The sequence below is a fragment of the Abramis brama genome (genome assembly GCF_963993115.1).
Source record: "Abramis brama genome assembly, chromosome: 16".
Lineage (NCBI taxonomy): Eukaryota > Metazoa > Chordata > Actinopteri > Cypriniformes > Leuciscidae > Abramis > Abramis brama.
Window position 1 is genome coordinate 26125425 of NC_139978.1, and position 26035 is coordinate 26151459.

General features: G+C 38.0%; 1 protein-coding gene across 2 annotated transcripts in view; it reads left to right on the top strand.

Moving 5' to 3' along the window:
• The first annotated feature begins 2501 nt into the window (after positions 1–2501).
• Positions 2502–26035, top strand: part of adamts10 (ADAM metallopeptidase with thrombospondin type 1 motif, 10) — a 61664-nt gene continuing 38130 nt past the window's right edge. The window contains exons 1-6 of one of the 2 annotated variants that reach the window (XM_084087526.1): positions 2502–2649; positions 8823–9142; positions 17438–17796; positions 20821–20980; positions 21701–21903; positions 22658–22746. In XM_084087526.1, the coding sequence (XP_083943652.1) occupies positions 21726–21903; positions 22658–22746 (267 nt within the window). In that variant the 5' untranslated portion in view covers positions 2502–2649; positions 8823–9142; positions 17438–17796; positions 20821–20980; positions 21701–21725. Of the gene's footprint in view, positions 2650–8822; positions 9143–17437; positions 17797–20820; positions 20981–21700; positions 21904–22657; positions 22747–26035 lie in introns of those variants that run through there. The other variant, XM_084087525.1, reaches the window with a different exon arrangement.

Here is a 26035-nt window from a genome sequence, read left to right on the forward strand (position 1 = left end):
GAGACATTTATTTGGAGCAATGCACAGTGAAAACTCTCTTGAACAAATATCATTACATGATTTTATTGTTGCACACATACAAATAATAAAATAGAATAGAATAGTGTGTATAAAAAGCCAGAATCAGAAGATAATTTAATCCTCATGTTCTGTTGAGTCTGTTTTACTATATTTATGTTTGGGTTTTCAGAGACTCCCAATGTTCAGAGTGTATTATAATAAAAAAAATAAATTAAAATTTCTTAAATCTGTTTCTGTTTGGGGTCAGTTGGACCACAGCAAAAACACAATGAAAATCTTACCATGTGAAAACGCACTGTCTCTATATTGATGTATTTAACCTAGAGTCTTGAAGACAACAAGCAGAACCCTTTTTAGTGTTTTAGAAATTAAAATTGTTTTAATCAGTTTTAAAATAAGTAGTTAAGTATCAACCTGACACTTTTTTTTAGATTAAAAAGCCTTGGGGTCTCCTAGATCCAAAACTGAACAGAATATATTTTACTTCTCGACTGTTCTTCAGGGTAAAGGAATCACGTTTTCCTCTGAGGGTATACATTACTGTTGACGAAAGTGCATGTGGTATCCGGCTCTGTTTGGAGGGGGAGGGGGGAGTATACGATATCCAACAGGTGATCGAGTCGAGGCGGCCTCCTCTGAGCACGAGCTCATCAAAGCGAATATAACAGTGCGACTCACAGAGCGCGATTGTTCTTTTGCGATGGCTCCTCCCAGCGTTCAGCGTCTGTCTTCCTGAAAATGAACGCTGTTGCATTGGGAAGTCTGATTCATTATAAAGAATCGATTCATTCGGACGGTTCATTTTAGAAACTATTCAAAAAGATTCGAATGGTTCCCACAAGTCCCCGCGCGGCCTTTTACGTTTGTTCTGCTACGGTTCTGTTAATTGAGTTTTCGAACGATTTACAGATGTTTTAGATAACGGTAAGTGTTTGTTGTAACATCATCAGTTCAACAAGAAATTATATAGATGATCACATCCCATCTCCTATAAATTATGTCTCTGTTATAAATATAAGGGATTTATAGAAAAAAAAAAAATATATTTCACGTTTGAATCATAATTCGATTAGCGACCGTAGGTCTACTGGTGAATAGACTATTAAAAAATAAATATGAATAGGCCTAAGTTATATCATCTGATTCTGAATCGGCAGATTCTATTGTTTAATTGTATTGGATAGCCACACAAGTTTGTTTATACACCCCCATAGAATTTTTTTTACAGAATATTGCAGTGTTTATCATAAATGATGTCATGCCGATTTTAGTAAACACTTCTAGGCCCCTCTTTATACAACCTCCAAGTAGATATGTGGTTGTTCCAGCTTTGGCGTAACCATGTTAGTTTTTACCTGTCAAGCAAAAGCAAATCAAGCTCGTCGTCATCTTTCAGGCGCTTTAGAATTCCTTCAGGCGAATTGGAACTCCCTCCAGCGATGAAAAGCATGTTCACTTTGTAACGTCTGTCAGAGTTTGAAGTCTGCCCAGATGAAGAATACAAGACGGTGCAAACGAACTGGTAAATTAGTTCCACGAGACTTTTATAGATGTTTCCTCTCAGTTAAGCACACTCTTCACATACATGTCAAAGAGCGAATGTTAATAGGGAAAAGAAAACACTCTGAAACACGCTACAAATCAAAGTGGAAGTAAACACATTATAATAAAACAACGGTCAGCAGAGCGGTCATCTTCCTCTTTGCGCGAGCAATCTCACTCACTGTGAAAACAGCACGCATACAATAACGTACGCCATAGAAGAAGTTATCTTATCTTAAAGGCACATCAACATTCATGTCATGAACACTACTTAACACTAGGTGGCCGTTACAACTTGTCGTTATTTAACTCTGCCTTTCTATTCATTTTAGAACGTGTAATCCGTTGTTGACAAATGAAAAGTAAAGAACGTTTCGCAGTTCGCGGCTTCCAAACTGAAACCCGCTTCAAGTTCAGCGTAGCTACTGCCCGCGCAAAACTATTTGAGAGGCACGTTTATCTAAAACGTTTATTGTTTTAATTGAAAATGTTCAAAATGAAATGGGTCTGGCCCGTGGCAATGAAGAATAATCGTTATGATGAACTAGGCTAAATTTGGTTATTATTTACATTCCTTAAAAGTCGCTTGCTTGCAGCACTTTTAATGTCCTATTTATAATTGTTTCCAATTTCGTTGTTTGTTTTCAGTTTAAGCCCACCATTTATCGTTTATCTTTTTTATTTAAAATGTTTAAAATGAAATAGTGTGTGGGGGTAGTGAAGGATTATGATCATAATAATTATGTTGAAGTTGTTTAATAGCCTAAGTTCAGGAAGTTTTTGACACGGCGGTCTCTCCAACGGCCGGCGTGCGAATCGGCTCGATCGAGTCACTAAAAAAAAGAACCTGTTCAAACGAACGATTCGTTCGCGATTCGGACATCACCAACGCGCAGTCCGAACTCAGTTCCTCTCGTCAGCGTTAAGACTAAAGGAACAGAGAAACCACGCAGCATTAGAGCACAGTCCACCGGCTCATCTCAGTATGTGGCAGAGAACTATCCGGTGTTGAAGGAGGACGACAGACCAGACGGAGGTCGGTAAATCTCAGGGTCACCGAATTGCCCGTTCCTGCACAATTAAACGGTAAGGTCGTTGTCAGATTTGTACTTTTATTATGGATAAACGTGCTAATGAATACATTGTAACCGTGCATGGTTACCATTCTAATTTGAACGCAAAACTTTTAGGGACACATATGCATGTCTATTCTGCTGTCAATTTGTAACACAGTTGCAGTGAAACTAAAATGATGGAGGCAGCAGTGCTGTCAGACCTGCTGGTGATCACTCTAGCAGAAAGCAGAAATATCTCTCTTTGTCTGTGGGGTGCAGAGTCGAAGGGTTTGCCAGGAGCCTCTGAGGAAGGCGTCCAGTTCCTTAAGCGATTTAATAAATTATCTGCTCTTGTAATATTTCCATTAATGCCTGATTACAGCTGCTATCAAATGGAATGACTGGTAGACAAAAAATGAAGAATCACAGTTCAACAGTCTCCCTCATAAAAATACATAGTCATTATATAAGCATAATACTGCAACATTTGGCTTATTCGAGGCATGGACGTTTGAAAGTTGGATAAATGATGTAGTTTGAATGCGTAAGTTGGCAACAAGGACGCCTAGGAGACCTGCTCCCTGTCAGGTAGTGCAGTGGTTCCCAACTCTGTTCCTGGAGGCCCCCCAATAATACAAATTTTGATGTCTCCCTAATCAAACGCACCTGATTCAACTCATCATTTTGTTAGTATGGCTCCAAAAGCTGAAATGGGTGTGTCAGATGAGACATCTAAAATGTGTACTGTTGGGGGGGCTCCAGGAACAGGTTTGGGAAGAGCGAGCGCTTCTCCTGGCACGACTCCACGGCTGTCTGTCCGTATCTACATTTGGCAGAGAGAGTTTGGTAAGCTTGGGGTAAAGCCGCTGAAGTCTAATATTTAGACTTTGATATCAGACACAGCCTTATGTTTGTCATTTAGGATTGTTACAAGCAGAGCATCTTGATTTGCATATAACTTTTTATCCAATGTAACTTCAAGAACTGATCCAGGGTTCCCACGCTCATGGAAAATCAGTAAATATCAGATAATTAAAAAAAAAAACTTGTTTCCAGGACTTGAAAAGGCATTGAAATGTTTTAATGAATAGAAATATTTCAGCTATATTTCATTGGTTTGATATTTCTCTTTTGAGTGATGGTTTTTGGAAAGGCTTAATCATGAACAACTGGAAAAGTTATGGAAAATCATGGAAATGCATTGGTCTAAAGGTTAGAACCCTGATGTTTCTCCAGGAGATGAAAAAGAATTTGGTTAAATCTTTGGTCATCAGCTCAGATCCACTAGTCCAGGGTCGTTGTTTTTTTTTATAGAAAATGAAATAAAATGAATTGGGTAAAATAAACAAATAATAAAAATGGATTAAAATAAATAATTAAAACAGATTTAAACATACAATATGTTAATAAATAATGCAAACAACAGTACTATAGTAAGCTAATAGACATTAAATAAATTATAAATAGTATTTTACACATTTATAATATTAATATTAGTTTTTCACAGTATAAGTTGTCTTTATACATGAAAATATATAGCATGCCTTTTAAATTTTAATAATGAGGGTCCCTTGCATGAGCATATTTGAGGATCTGTGGCATCTAAAAGACTGAAAACCCCTACACTAGATTACCACCCTCTGCTGGTGAACATCATGAACATCATAAGAAAACTGAAGAGGCTCATTGTTTAATAGATGATTTCTGTCATAAAATAAACAATCTATTTTTCTTTTAAAGAAAAAAACCCAAAGTGTTTATAGGGTTGGTGTGGTAAAATCATGGCTGGTTCAGGAGTGTGTGGTTTTGCAAGCTGACTAAAATGTTCATGCTCCACAGCCGGTCATGAATAGCTCTCACATTATGGTCTCCGTTGATGGATTCAGAGTTCATTACCGGTTGTTACATAAGTCACTTCTGCTGACAGTGCATCAGTGATCATGATCTTAATTCCCTTGTTTGTGCTTTGTTTATTTTAAAGAGCCAGCGGAAAATGAATCGAGAAGTGTGATACACCAAGTTTTTGTTTTTTGGGGTCTTTCCCAGTTTGAACCCTCTGGTTTGTGTAAATCAAGTCTTGTTGTTAGTGGGTAAGACAGTGTTTGTGGAGACCAGTGGTCTGCTGCTCTTTCATATTGTTACAGTGCAATGTCAAGCTTAAGTGAGGAGACTTACTGCTTGCATGTCATCCAAATGGAGATGAAGAGAGACTGCCTAGTTTCCAGAGAGGATTGAGACCAAAGATTTCTCCATTGCAGAGAGCGCTTTACATTTAGTCTGTCATGTGGGTTTAATTATCAGAATCTTACTCGTGCCTGATGGCTCCCCGTCTCCGCCGGTGTAGTCTGACAGCACAATATGCTCTTTGCCATCTCAGATCACACACATTTTGTACCTCATGTCTGCACTAACAGATTACAAGACCCTTACTGAAATTCCGTGTCACATTTAGTATATGTTGACACGCCATCTGTAGCCCGCAGATGCTTCTTGTTCTTGATTTGCCCCCAAGAGCAGCCAATTACGGAGTTCAACTCCTTTAAGGCCGCAGCTGAATTTTTTGGAGGAGATGTTGCTCTACAAGATCATATCTTCCTGTGGCCTCTGTGGCTTGAGCTCCGTTTTCTGCTTGTGGGCTGCGTTTTTATCACAAAATAGACTGCAGATGGACAACAAGTGAATCATTCGCTGGAAAAGTTGAATTATTTCTCTCTTTACTGTTATATAGTTTTTTCTGTTATATTGTTTTTTAATTATAACTGGTTGGGACTAAGTGATGGGAACTGAATGAATCTAATTCCTCTTAATGTTTCTGGTTCCTTTATAGTTTCATTAACGACTCCATTAAGGATGCTTTTAATTCTTCCTTAACTATATATTAAACAAATTTGTTTAATTTTGCATTTTGCCAAGAATAACCAATTCATACAGTCATTTGTTAGGGAATCGGATTACCCTGGTTGCGATATATTTTTTTGATTTACTTAAAGGGGTGGTATAATGCCCTTTTCACAAGATGTAAAATAAGTCTTTGATGTCCCCAGAGTGCGTATGTGAAGTTTTAGCTCAAAATACCCCACAAATATTTTTATATAGCATGGTAAAGTTGTCACTTTTTGAAGGTGAGCAAAAACGCACAGTTTTTGTGTCTGTCCCTTTAAATGCAAATGAGCTGCTGCTCCTGGCACAGGGGGCGGAGCTTCAACAGCTTGTGTCCTTTTACCTCACACAGACATGCACTGAAAATTTCAAAAACTTTTAGCTTTTTATTTCAAACCGGACATTTTTGAATGGTTAGTTGATGATTTTAAATAGTTTATGTGTAGTTATCTTCTAATCATTGATTAGCATATTCTGTCATGATAATATATAAATGGCGTTCCCGGGGGCGGGGTTTATGCAAATTGTAGGGTTAGTGATGTCACTAACCCGGGAGGAATGTCGTGTAGTCCCTACCAGCCGTTTGTTGTAGTCCTTAAAAAGCTATTTCTTTAAAAGTAAATATCTCCCTTTGCTTTGAACTTTGAGCGTTGTAACTTTGCATATATTGTTTATACTCAAACAGCAACATTACACACTAACTAAAGTTAGAAAAGTGAAATCATAATCAACCACCCCTTTAAAAGAACTGACTCACAGTCACTCATTTGAGAATCGAATTACACTGGTTATACTGCAGTTTTTTTAATTCACTTAAAAGAACCGACTCTTTATCTCTTTCCCCGCCATTGACAGAATTTTCCGGCAATCCATGTTTTTTTACTGTTATACGGTATGGGCGCTATTACCTTCTGAAAGAGTATCCGGAATCTTTGGATCCACACACGGGCAAAGAAGAAGCAGAAACAAGCGATAGAAGCATTGCTTATGTATGTAAAAAAAACACGATAATCAAACATTAAACAGCATATAAATCATCATAACGTAATCATTCGTTACTGAATGAAATGTCGAACCAGGAAGAGCTATGGGACTGTGCAATCTTTGGGGGTGTTGAATGATGGACTATTTCATCTATTCCATCTATGTTTTGATCACCGTTATGAATCCGATTTGGACGTCTTTAAAAAAAAAAAATAATAATTCATGAAGCAACAAGGTTTGTTGGTTTGTCGCTCCATTCCCACAGCTCTCAGCCCCACCCTGCTTGCCACAATAGATTAAAATATTTTTGTTTAAAAGCATATCTGTTCTTTCTTTTGATATATTGCATGTCCAGATATTCATACAACAAAATATTTTGGTGGCCGTGAAATTTTTGTGAAAATGATCAAAAATGCTTGCGCTGGCTGGCAAGGCTCAGAGCAGCGTAGTTCGTGACACACAAATGAAGAACATGGAGGACCAAATCTTAGCCCTTCTTTTCCAAGATTTAGATAAAACAATGTTTTAATGAAAACCACTGATCTCAGTCTAGTAACTTTACAATATAACAAGACTCTAACAAGAGGTAATGTAGGTAAAGAGGCTTTTGCCAAGCAGGAAATAACAGTAAAAATCCCGGAGGCTTGAAAGGGCATGTAGTCCATCACTATTTGTAGGGGACAAAGACCTCTTAGTGTTTTTTAAGATTAGCTTGCTGAACTTAAGCTGTTTCAATGCAGTTTATAGGAAATGAGGGGAACTTAAAACCAGCATCAGCCTCTGAGGCCACTTTTGGGTCCTGACCTATTTGTTGACGCTATTTTTTTCAATGAAGATAGAGAGAGTATTTGATTTTTAATGGAGGAGGTATGTTGAATATTGTCAAGCAGTTTAACATGGCTTATTTTGAGGCAAAAGAAATCTTGGATGAGTTTTGCACTGTGGTTTCAAATAACTTTCCAAAACAGTTTTTCTGTAGAAATTAGACAAATCTCCCTCACACACAGACATACTACTTTTGCCATTGTCTTTTTTTCTTGGTACTGGTCAGGAATAGTTATCCTTGATGGATGTGAGTGTGCAACTTATATTTTCATTATTTCACTCTTACCCAAATTGTCTCACTTTCCTCCTCTTTTAACCCCTCTAATGCATTTCCCTCTCTTTCTTGAGTTTGAGTTCATCCTTTTTTTCATCAACAGTCAACTTGTATCCTTATGTTGCCAAATAATTTCCCATCTGTTCTTGATTACCTTTGTCTGCACTTGGTTTCTCTTCACCCATCAGGGCTTGTATGGCATTTCTTTCTACCACTTCCCAGAAAGCATGGAGTGAGGAATGAATAGTGAAAAAGGAAGTGGGGCGAGGAAGAGGTAGAATAGCTTTTGTTGATTTTGATCACATTGCTGATAAATCTTGTGCGTTGCTGTGTTTGAAATGGCATTCTACCATTCTAATCATAATATTTGCAGTATGCTACACAAAGTATGCACATTGTCTATATGCATGAAATTTTCGAAAGTCCAGTACACAATCAAAACACGCTGAAAGGAATATGCTATCCCACAATGCAATGCACATGACATAACCTATTATTTTTAGTGTGACGGAGGCAAAATCAATCACAATTTTTACAATATAACATTTTCTTTACTTTTTATGTTAAAGTAAATTGCAAAATAAAAAAAAATCTGAGATGATTTACTTGCTGAATTAAAATTTATAAATGACTAAAGTCGTTTTGGATCAAATCGTCTGCTAAAAAACTTAAATGTAACTAAAAATAACTAAATGTTACAGTGTTTAACATGTAACAATGATAATGTGATTGTCATTATGTGTCCATATAGTGTGTGCGCTCGCACTTGCATACCTCTATAAAAAATAGTAGGCAGTATACACACACAGTATGTACTCCAGTATGCATTATGCAGTGTGTTAATTCCAAACACAGCCCATGGCCTCTCTCAATGTATCCCATTAGGAATAGTGGTACTACACAAGTACCACTTGTGGCATTTCTCAAACTAAGACTTTTTGTTTTATAGCCTGCGTCAGACGTCAGCCTGCCCTCCTGACCCCACAATGCTTTCCTTTCTTTTGCACTCTTCCGGTGAGGGACAGAGTGAAGAGAAACAGTGGCCTCCAGGTTAGAATGCAGGTTTTTTCCTTCCTCCTGGATGTGAAAGGAGGAATGATTGATTAGCTCCAGCGACATGGTGCAAACAACAGCCTCCCAAGCCGACATGTTTGATCGCTCAGAGAGGAACCGTTCAGCCGAGGGACTCCCCCTTTCTTTCTTTTCTTTTGCATCTATCTAACATGTTTTTTTCTCAATAGGGAGGCTCTTATTGATGTTCCACGGTTGTACACATCTCAGAACTACCCGTCCTCTACCTCCGACTCTGAGAGGCGAAGTGTCAGGATCCACGAAGAGGTGAAGCCACCATGGCTCCGGAATTCTGTGCGTCACTTTGGTGAGCGTGGGGCCATCAGAGGGCAGAAGACATGTTGGGACAGAGGGCTGGGCACTGCACTGAAGCTTGCTGTAGTAACCATGGAAACGGTGTGGAGGAGTTTGGCCTGCGTTGGCATCATCGCCATGGTTGCCAGTGGAGTGGCAGAGAGTTGGAGTCCTGAGGATTTTGCTCAGTCTCAAGGTAAGATTTTTGTTTGTTTTTCCATTTATTGTGATAAATTTTAAGTAAATGGTGTAAAAAATTAAATATTAATTTTGTTTTAATTTGTGTTTCAGTTGTTGTCATTAAAATTAGAAATGCACCGGTCGACTTGGCATATATTGGAACCGGGCTGTTTTTCGTTTTATTCTCTATTCTCCGATCTCTATTCCGGACTTGTGCGCAAACTGCATTGCAAACAAAAGCTTAAATCTACCACTATTCAACATAATTAGCAACATAAATTCAACATAATTAGCAATATCTTATTTAATATCTGAAAAAGACAATTTATTACCTTAGTCTGACTCAAATCAACTTTTAAAGTGCATGTAAATGCACTTGTTGCGCTAGAAGTTACCTGAGGTAACTTTCCGTTTCACAATGGAGGCAGCAACGGCAGATCATCAAAGCTGTAAAACGGAATGCATTGCTAGCCTCGAGCCTTTAGCAGTAACAAACCATTTAGACAACCAGGAACAGATGCACTGTAACGTCAGTTAGCCATCACAAGAGCCAGCCAGACTCGATGACCCATCTTTCCATGAAACCGACCGCTTTCTCTTTTCATACGATTAGTGACCCAGTTATCTCTCTGACAAGACTCACATGAGGCACCCTTTTAGACATCTGACATCAAAATGTACATTCTTGCTGCGTACTAATCCCGTTAAGTCATTTCAAATATATAAGATTTAGACCTCATTTACGTTACATAAGAACACGTTCAAGCATGTGGGTTTAACTTCATTTTGTCGTCTGGTCCAGTTCTGAGCAAGTGCGTGAGCATATCTGGCTGAGTTTCTGTGTGTTTATTTAAAAGGCGTACGGGACAAATTTGCAGACCTGGTTGCTGTTAAACTTTAATTTTTGTCCTTTGAATAGCTTAATATAGTGCATTTTGCCCTCCCATAATTAGTGTTACATCAAGTAGCATACAGTTATTAAAGCAGAGCACTGAGTTTATGTATAATCTGGCCACATGCTGGGACCAGTCACCGCAAGGATATATTTAAATCTTGTAGTCCAAATAGCAGCATGGCAGACGATACACAAACAGGATATGGATGGTTTTTGAGTCGCTGACAGGGCCTCCGTTCAAGAAAGACTGATTTCTCAGACTGGCATAAGGAAGAGTTTTTTTTTTTCCTCTCCACAAGTCTGGGTGCACTCGCTGACTTGATACAGCTGTTGCACATCTGGGAAAGGTGGAGAGACGCCTCTCTTTCTCTGTCTCTTTCTCCAGCCCGGTTTCCAGAGAAAAACTGGTTAAAAAGGGGGTTCACTTCGGTTTGCCGCACGGTCCTAATTAAAGGTTGTTCTCCTTAACCTTCTAAAATAAACTTTCAAACCCTGGGCGGCTCCTGACGGTGGTTTATTTGAATCAAAAGTGAAGTCTTTATACTTTTAATGGGGCTCTGTCTATGGCGAGGGAGTTTATGGGGAAGTAACACAGTCATCCTCCTCCTCTCTGGTTCCTCGTTGAGATTAAAGACACATCAAAGGCTTCAGAGGATCAGTGTTCACTGTAGGTGTGAGAGCAGGGAATACCCTTCCATCAATTGTGGGCCTTATGTTTATTTAAGATAGCGCCGGTTGATGGCGGTCAGAGGGCTGGGTGTGTTGTACAGTTTGAGCTCTACTTTCATGCTTTGACATAAGACCCAGCTGTGCTCCTGTTACTTTGACTGTCTGGATTCATGTTATAGAGGGAGGCTGGAATACCTTAGTATATTTTTTTAAACTTGAAAGGGTTAACCCTGGGTCTTCTAAACCCGGGTAAACGGAACCCTGGGTTATCTTGCTTCACGTTTCACACTGCTCTTAATTTACCTGGGGTTAACAATTAATCCTGGGTATCCACAAGCTGACGTTTCACACTGTACAGTCCTAAACCCTGGATTAACATCATTTGATGAGCGCAGCACATGACCTGTTTACATAAAGACTATAGCATTGTGCATCCTCATATTATATAGCTATTGCCAACTGTACTATTAAGTTTATATACTGAATAGACTTTTCACACTATAAAGGTAAGAATGAAAATCTTTTTCACTCCAATTGACATTTTCCCCCTCAAACACTGAACAGCTGTTTCTATACATTGCGTAGTGTTTCCATGTTTGTCCGAAGCACATGAATATGAGGCACGTTATTGGTTTTCATTTGCTTAGCATCTAGCCGTTTCGGACTGTATAAGTTTGGCACTGCTCATAATTTACAAGTGTGAAACGTTCCTTTACCCGAGTTTAAAACCGGGGTTTAGAACGACGATAATGCAGTGTGAAAAGCCCTCTTGAGGCCTAAATTGGCTAATTTGCACTTTTATCAGTGACTTAAGGATTTTTGCTCCATGGATGACCCCTCTGGAGCAACTTATGGCTATACAGCATGCATACATGTTACATCATTGTTATATGCTTACTAATTTAACATTAGGGATGTACCGATTGGTATCCGTCCCGATACTGAGCTCATGTACTCGTACTCATAAGAATGCTCCGATCACAACAAACGATAACAGGCAGTGTGTGTACAGTGTTTGTGTCTGTCCAGACAAAGAAACACTGACAACAGAGAGTATAATGGGGATAAAAAGAAGGCTGTCTATGAAGTAAATGTATGTAATTAGTGTAATATTAAACGAAATATAGTAACGCCTATATACAGACCCTTTCCAAAAAATTAGAATATCATGGAAAAGTTTATTTATTTCCATAATTCCATTCAAAACGTTAAACTTCCATAGATTATAGATTCAGGGCCCACAACTTAAACGATTTCAAGTATTTCAAAAAATTAGAATATTACATGAAATCACACAGTAATTACACAGTGATACCATGGTCATTGAACCAGGTTTTGGTTATTTTGGCAGTGTGGGCAGGTGCAAATCCTGCTGGAAAATGAAGGCATGGAGTGCTCTGAAAATGTCCTGGTAGACGGCTGCGTTGACTCTGGATTTAATAAAGCACAGTGGACCAAAGTCCTCTTTTCTGATGAGAGCAAATTTTGCATCTCATTTGGAAACCAAGGTCCCAGAGTCTGGAGGAAGAATGGAGAGGCACACAATCCAAGATGCTTGAAGTCCAGTGTGAAGTTTCCACAGTCTGTGTTGGTTTGGGGAGCCATGTCATCGGCTGGTGTTGGTCCACTGTGCTGTCCACTCAACGCAGCCGTCTACCAGGACATTTTCAGAGCACTTTATGCTTCCTTCAGAAGACAAGCTTTATGGAGATGCTGAGTTCATTTTCCAGCAGGTTTTGCACCTGCCCACACTGCCAAAAGAACCAAAACCTGGTTCAATGACCATGGTATCACTGTGTAATTACTGTGTGATTTCATGTAATATTCTAATTTTTTGAAATCCTGTTTTCGTGGGTTTTATGAGCTGGAAGCCCAAATTATGTACAAATAAACAACTAAATACTTGAAATCGTTTAAGTTGTGGGCCCTGAATCTATAATCTATGGAAGTTTAACGTTTTGAATGGAATTATGGAAATAAATTAACTTTTCCATGATATTCTAATTTTTTGGAAAGGGTCTGTAGCTCTGGTGCGCGAGCGGAGAAGAGAAAAACGCGCAGTTGGTTGAGCGTGCAGCGTTACAGACACGCAAGCTTGTCGAGCACATCCCTTTTTCACAGACATCAGTGGAAAGTTTGTAGTTCAGTCGGACGTCAATGGCATAGAAAGTAAAACGAGGCATGTAGCTTATTATTAACGTTAACTGACGAGAGAGAGAGAGAGCACTTCTGTTGAATGCTCTTGATTGATGATCGTTCACTCAGCACACGTGTTATTTGGATTAAAAATAAATCGTATATGCAAGTAAACCATGAACTATTACCTGATTTATGTATAACGAATGCTTCCCTACATTATTACAAGGATGCTTGCAGGTCAAGAAGTTTCATGAACGCGAACATCCAAAGCGCGCGTCCCTAAGACAGCGAGTGAATACTGAATTGAATTATCTTTCACGTCTTGCGCTTGTACGGACGATTCACACAAAATGATGTAAAAACGCCCTTCTTGGCGAGTATCCTAGTAAACAAAGTCGGTTATATCTCAAGTGAACAGTAGCCTATATTCAAATGGGATCCATGCGTTCGGTCTTATAAACTTGCTGCTGTTTTAATGTTAATCAAACAAAGGACAAAGAAATTACTCACTGCTCTTCACTAAATAGGCTTCATTTTGTAACTTTACAAAAAGATCCATCTATATTAAATTTATACAGTTATGAATATGCAGTGTTATTTCACATTTGATTACTTTACTCAAATTTCTGTACCTGAAAACTACTGTTAGATCTACCCGAAAAACTCAATATTTAAAACAAATAATTTATATTTCACTGGTGTCTAAGCATTTGAACCACTGACCCTATCCTTAGCACTGAGCCCTGCGGGAGCAGCTCTAAATATGTGCTGTGCTATTAAATGAAAAATAAAATATGATAGAGCAATAGAATGAACAGTGAAAGTAATAGAAGCTCATACAATGCATTTTAGCAGGCTTAATTAAGCATGAAAATAACTGAAGGAAATATATATTTGATGAACAAATTAAGCCAACTAATATGATTTATATTATTTTGGTTTCTCTACCCAATACATTTAAAAATTACAAATGCAGTGAAAATACAGGTATCGGTACTCTGTGGAAAAAGTGGTATTGGTGCATCCATATTTAAAAGGCCTAATTTAACGCCTGAATATGTGTGCCGTTTTGCAGTTTAAACAATCTAGTTTTGTACTTGACTATAACTATTAAAAAGTAACATTGAAAGGAATAAGTCATGTCTATACTGTAAATTTTTAAAAAAGTACCATGTTATTTAGCATGTTACAACTTTAAAGTAATCCTGAACCATACAACTTTTCAGTTAACAGTCGTTTTACTACCAAACCACTCCACCAATGTAAACTCAGACAGCAACGCAGGGTGTATAAGGCCAGCAGTGACCTTAAATGTAATCAAAGCGACAAACCTCTTCTGTTGAGCTCTTCTGTTGGTCCGGTGATGATTTTGAGTCTGCACATGTTTTAAAAACCCAATGAAAACACATGTGGGTCTCAGAAGCAGCTGCACTTTCAGTAATTAGACAGTCTTATTGAGTGGCCCAGTCTGAATAACTGCTGTGAGGAGGGAAAGAGGGGATCTTTTATATTTTCAGCACTTGGTTTGAGCCCTATTTCCTTCCTTGAGGCTTAATTAAATGGACCATATATTATAAGGTTACTTGTCCTTCTCATGCCGTTGTACACAATGCCACATTTAATATTACTCACATGGTGCATCTGCTGATTGTATTTTTAGAGCTTTGAGAGATTATGGAAAGTACTAAGACAAGCTGAATCAAGATCACGCACAAGTCTCATCTTCATGCTTCTGTACCCAAACAAAAGAGTCATTGCTGTCGCCCTGCTCACAGTGTTTGAACTGGCAGGATGGGGTAAACAAACCAATGGAACGAACCTTGTTTCACATTAAGGACACTGATCATGGTGTACTACTTTACACAGAGTTTCTGAATGTTTAAATGAGTTTGGTTTGGTTTCAGGATGTTTGTCTCTTTGGCAATCTCCACCCATTGGGTGCAGTTTTTCAAATGCCAAATTTGGACAATTAATCTCCAGGCTCGCTGTCGGGACAGGAAGTATACAATTTCAGGATTTCCATAGCAACAGGCAGCCCTTGGCCTTTGAGCTGCTAGCTTGTGTTTCTTCTCTGTGGTCTACTCAGTAGTTTCACTGTGAACTCTTTTGTTCGCCAATTGACATGGTCAGAGTACACGACTGCAAATGAATAAAATCCAGAGGCCAGAGGCTCTCTGAATGAGCCCCAGCTGAACCAGTATATAGCAATCTGCCTCAAATTGATTGTTTTCATATGTATTGTTGATTTGAGTTAACTGTTCTCACTTATTTGGTTTTTAACTGCTTCCCTGCCATTGACGAGTTTTTCCGGAAATCCATATTTCCATTGCTATACAGTAGGGGGTGCTATTACGCATCTTCTGAAATAGTACAGAATTAAATACAGGATCCAAAAACAAGTGAAGCAGCAGATACAAGTGATAGAAGATTGCTTACGCACATCTAAGCTATTGTGACCATCAAACATTCAACAGCATATAAATAAAAACGGCCTTATGTTACTAGACTGGGTAAACCCAGCCCTGCATTTTGCCCTGCAGCTCATGCTTGAAACCTGTAAATTTTTCTATCCTGCTTCCGTTACAAATCTGCGGGGACCAATCACAAACTGGCTTATCCACCTGGCGCGCTATTGGCGGGTTTAACACAATGACGACAGAGAAGCGTCTCTCGCACAATCCAATTCCATCAATCCAGTTCCTTTTAACCTCTCGACGATGCTCAATGGCTTCTTTAGTTTAGCAAACAAATCGCTCGAGTGGGTGTAAATATCACTCACGTTCATGTTTTTTTTGCATAACCTGCAAAAATTGCTCGATGCCACTGCTGCTTCTGCAAACCGCTGATCAATGCTATAAACCAACACGTTTGTTGGCACGTTTCCTGCCTGGAGTTTTCGTGTCGCTCTGCAAAGTACGTCACTCGGATCGTTGGTCTGATTGGTTGAAGGACTATCCAATTGCGTACAGAGTCATTTGAACTATGCCCGTTGATCACGCCTCTTGAGCAGTAGAAAATACAGAGCAGACTCCCCAGACTAATGTTCAATCTTAAAAGATTGAGCTTGGTCTGGTGATAGCCAGACTATTACGTTACCAATGAAACATCAAACCTACGAAGAGGTACAGGAGTGTGCAAGCTTTGGGGGTGTTGATGGACACGATCCACTCGATCAATGTTTTGATCATCGTTCTGAATCCAACCCAGACAAAGTCTTCAACAAAAACAAAATAATGTATGAAGCTAGCAGAGGCTCTGTTCTTTCTTTTGATGCATTGTGTGTTCAGATATTCATACAACAAAATATTGAAAGTTTTATGAAAACAATAAAAAATGCTGGCGATGGCTCCAGATTAACGAAAGATTGGCAGATCCTTTTGGTGAGGGGCATTTTTGTTTTGATGATTTCAAATATCAACAGCGTTTACCAAAAATTACTTTAAACTTTAAATTACTTTAAATAACTGCACCTTTAAAGCTACACTGTGAAGGATTTTCTCCCATCTAGCGGTGAAATTATTTATGACTACCAACTGAATATTACTTTCTAGCCCCTCCCATTCCGAGGGCGTCTTAACTCCTACGGTGGCCGTATTATTTCAAATCTGCCGGCAGTCGCGAGTAATCTTTCGAGTAATCACGGTGTCACTGAGTGTAAAACGCGAAAGACGAAGCTTGAATTTCCAGGTATGTCCCTCTTTGGGTAATGTATTTTCAAGATGGAGGCGCAACATGGCTGCCGCCATTCGAGCGACTCGCTCGTATGTATTATAAATGGCAGATTTTACGCTTACGAGAATATTTGATTAGTTGGTAGAAGTAATTACACATGAATGAGCACATATACTTTTGATAGAACAAAGTGTTTTTTGCTAAGAATCAACTTAAAAAGTTACACAGTGTAGCTTTAAAGTAAAATAACACAGCTTTTGTCGGCTTCTGATATGATTGGAGACTTTATCCATTTGAATGTACATTTATATTTCACATTTTTTATATATTACATAATATATTTTAATACAATATTATAAAATAATACTATGATAAAATTGTATAGTATATTATAATATTTTTTTATAATATCCACTACCATTAAAAAGTTTGTGGTCAGTAAGGTGTTTTTGTTTTTAATAAAATAATACTTTTTTGACACATTCAATTGATTATAATGTTACAAAAGGTTTTCTATTTTATATAAATGCTGTTCTTTCTATTTAAAAAATAAATTAGTATTTCTTGAGCATGAAATCAGTATATTAGAATGATTTCTGAAACATCATGTGGCACTGAAGACTAAAAATTGCCATCACAGGAATAAACTACATTTTAAAATAGAAAATTGTAATAATATTTCACAATATTACATTTTTAACTATAGTTTTAATCAAATAAATGGAGCCTTGGTGAGCATAAAAGACTGCTTTTTAAAACAATAAAAAAAAATCATATACACCCCAAACTTTTGAACGGTAAATACTGTTATTTGTGCATAACTTTTCAATGCAAAGAAAAAATTCAATGCACATTTAATTGCTTATTGTGGGAGCTGTATAAACTCAATTCAACTTCCATCCATGAATCTCATGGTCATTTTTTGTGTTTCCACAGCTGAGTTTCTGTCCAGCATCGGCCAGTATGAGATCGCCATCCCAGTGCGTGTGGGGCCGCATGGAGAAACACTATCGGAAGAGGAGACTTCTCACGGGAATGGTCGACACCGGCGTAGCACAGAAACGCAGAGCGTTCCAGACCCACAGCTGTACTATCAGCTCTCCACTTCGAGCACTGACCTTCTGCTCAACCTCACGCTGCAGGGAGGACTGCTTTCGCAACAGTTCCGTGTGGAATACTGGAAGAGGGGGCACTTGGCTTGGAGTCACCCATACTTACCCAACTGCCACTACGTGGGTCACCTGCAGCACCAGCCTCACTCTAGTTCTGTGGCTCTTAGCAACTGTAACGGCCTGGTGAGCGCCACTGTACTTTTGTAGGAAACAGTGCTGAGTCTCAAATGATGTACTAATCATTGTGTACTAAACCTAAGCACTATGATGTCATATGTGGAAGTCCGCAAAATTGGCTGCAACTATAGCCTTAAAGGAATATTCTGGGTTCAATGCAAGTTAAAGGGTTAGTTCACCCAAAAATGAAAATTATGTCATTAATGACTCAACCTCATGTCGTTCCAAGCCCGTAAGACCTCTGTTAATCTTGTGTACGGTATACTGTCCATGTCCAGAAAGGTAATAAAGACATCATCAAAGTAGTCCATGTGACATCAGTGGGTTAGTTAGAATTTTTTGAAGCATCGAAAATACATTTTGGTCCAAAAATAACAAAAACTACGACTTTATTCAGCATTGTATTCTCTTCCGGGTCTGTTACTCTCTGCTGACGTAAGACGCTGCTGACGTGTTATCTGGTGCGCCCGAGCTTCGTTTACAGTCTGAGGGAGACGCACGCTGTAAACAAAACAATCTTCGCAAACATGTCTAAGGATTTCGACACAGAGGAAGACTTGCATTTTTTTGCCCAGCCATATTTATTTGAACCCGAATACACGGACGAAGAACTAAGCAGCGTCTTACGTCAGCAGCGTCACTGCGGAGTCATGAACGCGGATTGACAACAGACCCGGAAGAGAATACAATGCTGAATAAAGTCGTAGTTTTTGTTATTTTTGGACCAAAATGTATTTTCGATGCTTCAAAAAATTCTAACTAACCCAGTCCACTGATGTCACATGGACTACTTTGATGATGTCTTTATTACCTTTCTGGACATGGACAGTATACCGTACATACATTTTCAATGGAGGGACAGAAAGCTCTCGGACTAAATCTAAAATATCTTAAACTGTGTTCCGAAGATGAACGGAGGTCTTACGGGCTTGGAACGACATGAGGGTGAGTCATTAATGACATAATTTTCATTTTTCGGTGAACTAACCCTTTAAGCTTAATCAACAACAGGCATAATGTTGATTACCTCAAAACATAATACATTTTCTTATCTCTTTCCCCGCCATTGATGGAAATTTCCGTAATTTGTGAGAAAACACTTTCCCGCCATTGACGGAAATTTCCGTAATTTGTGAGAAAACACTTTCCCGCCATTGACGGAATTTTCCGGCTTTCCTTGTTTTCACTGTTATACGGTAGGGGGCACTATTACGCATCTTCTGAAAGAGTACTGAATCTCCTGATCAAAACACATGCGAAGAAGATGCAGAAACAAGCGATATCAAATGCAATCATAAGCATATATAAAATAACGCGATCATCAACATTAAGCAGCATATAAATCAAAACTGCTTAACGTTACCGAATGAAATGTCGACCCAGGACAAGCTATAGGGTTGTTGATGGACTCGATCTACTCCATCTATGTTTTGATCACCGTTCTGAATCTGATCTGGATGAAGTCTTTGACAAAAACGTGATTTGATCAGCTTTTTGCTCAATTTAACTTTTTTTATGAAACACCCATATTCAAGTGTTGATTTAAAAAAAAAATGGATGAAGCTTGAATAATTTTTTGTTTGATTGTTTACAAATCAGAGGATCTGTTCTTTCTTTTGATATATTGCATGTTCAGATATTCATACGACAAAATATTCTGGGGGCCGTGAAATTTTTGTGAAAATGTTCAAAAACGCTGGTGGTGGCTGGCAACTTTTTTTAAAAAACGCTGGCGGGGACAGAGTTTTTTTTCTTTTAAGAAGTCTCTTTTGCTCACCAAGGCTGCATTTTCATATATTCATATTTTAGTGGAAACCAAAAGTTCAAAATAACAGCATTTATTTGAAGTAGAAATCTTTTGTGACATTATAAATGTATTTACTGTCAGTTTTGCTGAATAAAATTGCTGTGTCCTTGCTGAATAAAAGTAACAATTTCTTTATAAAAAGTTTTTTTCGAACTAAAATCATGTTAACATGCATATTGTTTACATCTTGTTACTATACTTTTGAAACAGTAAGTATTAAGTGACTATTAACTTCAATTTTAAGTATCTCACTGTAAAAAAAAAAAAAAAGAGGGACAAGTGGAAATGAATTTTTGCAATCAATCCCAGAATATTCCTTTAAATGGCTTTATCATTTTGTTGAACATTTCCATCACATGAGGCTCAGATATCCATAAAGATAATTCTGCATGTTAAAGTAATTATGTATTATACAATGTAATCTCTTTCTTGGGTGAAACTCCCTCGGGTGAGTTGTCATGACACCCCTGTAGATCTGAAATGGGCAGCTGTTGCTAATGTCTGTCTCTCCCAGCTGGTGTAAAGCTCTGCTCCAAAAACAGGTGTTTTGGAGCCTAATGATGGATTTGGTTTCAAGCGGCATGCTGTGGCATGCTCATTACTTGCATGAGCTGGTAATACACCTGCGTAAACAGATTACAAAGTCAAGACCAGTGCTTGTTTATCCAGACCCATTGAGTGTAGTGTTACGTCTGATAAATGCCATCAGACGTCCTAGTTCCTGTAGCATTGGGTGATTCTACTCCCTGGCATCACAGGTGCTAATAAATGTCCAGCCCGGTCGATAATGTATCCATTTTGATTCAATTGTGTGTACACCAACACAAGTAAATACAATGGAGGATTAAGGTTGCTCATGAAGGCGGGAAGAAACTTCCAGGTTAATTATTGGTGATCAGAGTCGCATGACACAATTCATCAGGGACTTCTCAGTGTGTCCACAAGAGCATCACTAAGCACATTACAGGATTATGTGGACTTGAAAAGTGTGACTGAGAGAGATGAACAGAGGAAACAATGAAACATGCTAAGATCCTTTGGCCTTCTGCCATGAGTTCCCATTTCATCCAGGATTATAAGGCCAGCGCAAGCTCATTATTTTCGTGGGGAGACTAATGATGGGATGATTTGATGATTTCGCCGTGTATCTACTAGATTGTAAACTCAGATTGAGCTGGCAGACTAAAAGGAAGTGTTAATCTATGGTTTCTTGGCTTTTTCAGAAAGGGGTTATTGTAGCTGGAGGTGAGGAGTACCTTATCGAACCCCTGGTTTCTGCTAAAAACTTTACCAATGAGGATGGCAGAGAAGGACGCCCGCATGTGGTGTACAAACGGTCGTCTCTGAGATACCAGAACATGGACCAGTCCTGTGGAGTCATTGGTAAGAATGATAAAAACCATGAAGATGTATTTTATACATCAACAACCCCTTGAAAAATTCACTAAACCATTTCATTGTGTCTTTCAGTATGTACGGTATCCCGTTTTATCCCTGGCATTAAAGTTTCATTGTAATGGAAGTAGCGACAGATCTGTATTTCATCTGAGTAAAACAAATAATCCAAAAATATTGAGCAGGGACTTGGTTTTATCTATCAGTCGTTGATTAGATGGAAGCTGATCTGAATCTGAATAGTTTCCTGATTATTTACTCACCCACAGGCCATCCAAGATATATATGTCTTTCTTTCTTCAGCCGAAGAGAAATTAAGGTTTTTGCGGAAAACATTCAATTTTTGGGTGAACTCTTCCTTTAAGCTGACTAAATGATTGGAAAAGCCTGACATACACCAGAGAGAAGTTTCTAATTTCATCAGAAGATTGAATTATGCATGTAAAAAATAGATAGGGTAAATTTATATGCCATGCATCTTTACAGATCTAACTTATTTGGTGCACAGCCTGGTTTATTGAAACCAACCTGACTGAAAGTAATCAATCCAATGCCAGCTCATTCACAGTTTGAAGTTACGCTAGAAGTACTTCACAAAAAAGAGCAAAAACATGGTCTTTCAGAAGGTTTTCAACTCATGAATTTTTATGTCACAGGATTTTTACAAAAAACTGTGCAGGTACAGTCTTGCTCATTGTTCCTCCTCAGACGAAAAGCCGGGTAAGAGCTATGGATGGTGGCAGAGAACAATAAAGCCCTTACCCAACCAGATGGGACGGGGCCAGTTACCACTGAAGCGCTCTGTCAGCCGAGAGCGCTACGTCGAAACCCTGGTGGTTGCCGACAAGATGATGGTCAGCTATCACGGACGTCGCGATATCGAGCAGTACATTCTGGCCGTCATGAATATTGTAAGCTTCAACTCTCCTTGTTCTTGTTTGCATGCTTTAAGGATACAAAAATTAAAATCCTGTCATCGCAATTTCAAGTCATCCCTCATGTCTTTTGATAACCATATGACTTTCTAATTGCATGTAACCAAAAAGGAGTTATTTATAGCAGAATGTCCAAATCTTGATCTGTTCCTCACAAACCAATCGCATGTGTTCAGACTACTAGGAGTACAGCACATAAGTTGGATGAACTACTTTCAGGGAGTTTTTTTGGTGCTTATTTGGTGTTTGACTGTCCCTGGTCTTCCTTTGCTTTCATTGTATGGAATAAAGCAGCTCAGACATTCTGCTAAACTCTTCACAAGTTACTTGAGATTCTTTACGAAGACCTAAAATGAATAGTCTGCAATGATATCCCATAGACTTAAGTAAATCTTTAGAGGATGTTTGACATATCCAGGTCATTTGTATTGGCTCAAAGAAGAAATACTAAATGAAAACCAGTTGTCTAAGTAACTGTCTTCTGTCACCCTGCGAATCCATATTTATAATCCCCATGGGCAATTTGTGGCATTGTTACAAATAGTTTTACACCTGTGGAATGTGTTTAATGAAGGGATTACCTCACCTCATGGACCCAGAGCAGCAGTTAGCACTGGTTTAATAGTAGACTGTAAAATGTCTATCTTTACAGTAAACAGCAGGATTAGAAAGGTCTAAAAACAGACAATTGGCTCGTTTTTAAGACTGGTTTTTTCTTGTTTCCCTGGAGGTCAGGTTGCCAAACTGTTCCAGGATTCTAGCCTGGGGAATGCAGTGAACATCGTTGTGACAAGGCTTATTCTACTGATGGAAGACCAGGTACTCTTTTTAAATCACATTTGCTCACGTGCCTACATAGGACTGTCACGATTATTGCATTTGCCTGATCCGGGTTTTTTGTGCACTTTTTAATTTCGGTCACATATTGCCATCCAAATAAGAACATTTTAAGTGAACATAGAAATCATTTCTTTCAAAATGCAGCAGTGCATTTTGTGAGTGCGCCAAATTAATGTGTGAAATATAAACGCCTCTGGTGTAAATGCGCCATCTGTGAAAGTATAAATGATTGCTTTTAGAATAGATGATAGAAATATACAGTACCGTTCAAACTTTTGGGGCCAGTTAGATTTTTTTTAAGGAATTGATACTTTTATTCAGCAAGGATGCATTCAATTTATCAAAAATGACAGTAAAGATTTTTAAAGAAGATTTCTATTTCAAATAAATACGGTTCTTCTCAACCTTTTGTTCATCATAGAATCCTGAAATTAATGTTTCCACAAAAATATTAAGCAGCACAACCATTTTAAATTGTATTAATATTTTGCAATATTACTGTTTTTACTGTATTTCTTATCAAATAAATGCAGCCTTGGTGAGCATACAAGACTTATGTACCTAAAAGCATAAAAAAATTGACCTAATTCAAACTTTTGAATGGTAGTGTATATTATTATTCCTTGTACTATCTATGTATCTGTCTATCTAATAACTGCATTAGTCTGCTATCAGTGGCTTAAGTCTCTGTTACTAGCTCTAAAATGACGTTTTGGAATTCGCAACGGAAGCTAGGGATGAGATGCGTAAGAAATTAGTCCCACACACAATAGCATTTTAAGGACAAAAACCTGACAAACGTCTTGAAGTACATCATCTGAACAATGTTTTGAGGTGTGGTAACCATAGTATAAGCGGAAAAATTGACGATGGGCCGTTGAATTATTAGAAAAATAATGCACACCCGAGTGGAGAATGGATGTGCATTGTTTTTCTAATAATTCAACAGCCCCTCGTCAATTATTCCTTACATATACACTACCAGTCAAAAGTTTTTGATCGGTAAGGTTTTTAAAATAAGTCTCTTCTGCTCACCAAGGGTGCATTTATTTGATTAAAAATAAATAAAATAAAAAACATTAATATTGTTAAATATTATGACAATTTAAAATAACTGTTTTCTATTTTAATATATTTTAAAATGTAATTTATTCCTGTGATCAAAGCTGAATTTTCAGCATTATTACTCCAGTCTTCAGTGTCACATTATCCTTCAGAAATCATTTAATATGCTGATTTGATGCTTAAAAAAATATTCATTATTATCAATGTTGAAAACATTGGATTCTTTTTTCAGGATTCTTTGATGAAAGAACAGCATTTATTTTGAAATATAATCTTTTGTACAATAAAACTTTTGATCAATTTAATTCATCCATGATGAATAAAAGGATTGATTTATTTTATTTATTTCCCCCAAAAAATAAAATAAATTCTTATTTACCCCAAACTTGTGAACGGTAGTGTTTAATGTTACAAAAGCTTTCTATTTCAGATAAATGCTGTTCTTTTGAACTTTCTGTTCATCAAAGAATCCTAAAATAAAAATGTAAATAACTGTTTTCAACATTGACAATGAGAAATGTTTCTTGAGTGTCAAATCATTAGAATGATTTCTGAAGGATCATGTGACACTGAAGACTGGAGTAATGATTCTGAAAATTCAGCTTTGATCACAGGAATAAATTACAGTTTACAATATATTCACATAGAAAACAGCTGTTTTAAATTGTAATAATATTCACAATATTACTGTTTTTTTGTATTTTTAATCAAATAAATGCAGCCTTGGTGAACTTAAGAGACTTCTTATAAAAACATAAAAATCTTACCAATCAAAAACAAAAACATGATTTTATAATATTCAAATTATTATTATATTCCAAAAAAACATACGTGTGAAAAGAAAGTTTGCTTAATTTAATATTTTGAATATTCAAAAATACATGTGAAATATTTTATTTATGCTATTCTAACCGGTGCAATTTGTTGTAAAATTCCAAGTAAATGTGCAGTAGATTACTACAAGCAACAGAAAATAGGCCATTAATCATTTATTGCAATACTTTAAATGCAAAGATAAAATGTCTTCATGATACACACATACATACTGGCTTATTTCGCCTGTCAAAGAATTCCTTGTTTGTGTGTTTGCAGTCTGAGGCATCTTAGTCTGAGGCAGTTGAGACAGTCTGCACAAGTCTGGGCTTTTTTTCTACCCGGCTCTTCTGGGTGTATCCAGAGAGCCTGCCATGACTGCTCTTATTGTTGATTATGAACTCTAATATTGCCACACTCATGAATGTACATTGACCTTAAAAAAACGTACAAAATATTGAGTGAAATCTAAGGGCAATCCAAACTGTACCGCTACTGTTCTCGCCACCTGCCTCTGAACGCAATCAATCTGCCTCTGTCATGCATTCAGGCTTCCACCTCTGTCCTGAGCGGGGCGTGACGACACTGCATGAGCGAGTTGGCTCACGCGGCAAGATCTCTGGAACATGCTGACAGAGTCGGGACCTCAAACGGGCTCCTGCAGATGACACAGGGCAGGAAAAGGATAGGAGTGGGGATTTGTGGTGTATTTAATGAAGCATTAATGATCCCAAATCGCAGACAGCTAAAAATAAATCCCCCTGTAATTTGTTCCGCATAATGTCATTTGACAAATGATGGGAGACCGGTCATTAGGAGCAGTATTAGCCGTGTTGAGATAACCACCGTGTGGAGTGCTGAGGTTTCGTGGAACCAAACATGGTTCATTTCCAGATGAGAACACCCCACCACCCCCTGTGTCAGAGGAAACCTGGAAAGTTAGAACACTGGATTGTGGGATGATACAATTATAGGCTATGCCAGTGTGTGCAGCCTTGGGTTACAAGTGTAATGGTGCTGTGGCCGGCTCGGGTGCTGGGTGCCAGGCAGAGTGGTAGGGAAACACTATCCCCTGGTTTTACATTGGAGGTTAAGTCTAGTTCCAGACTAAAATGTATGTTTGAGCTGTCTTAATTGAAAGCAACTTTTGTCTCAAGATGCACACCAATAATGTTTTTTTCTAAGGCACGTTTATAAAAGTTACTTAAATGTCCTAATTAAACTAAGGCCTAATCCTGTGTGTCTTTCTGTACATGCTACTTTTAGTGTTATTAGTTTGTTGTGTCCATATTACCATTGCCCTGATCCACTGTAAACTCAATAAAGCAGAGAAATTGGTCAGAGCTGTGCATATATGAACTAAAGAAGCTATAGAGTGTAGCTTGAAAAG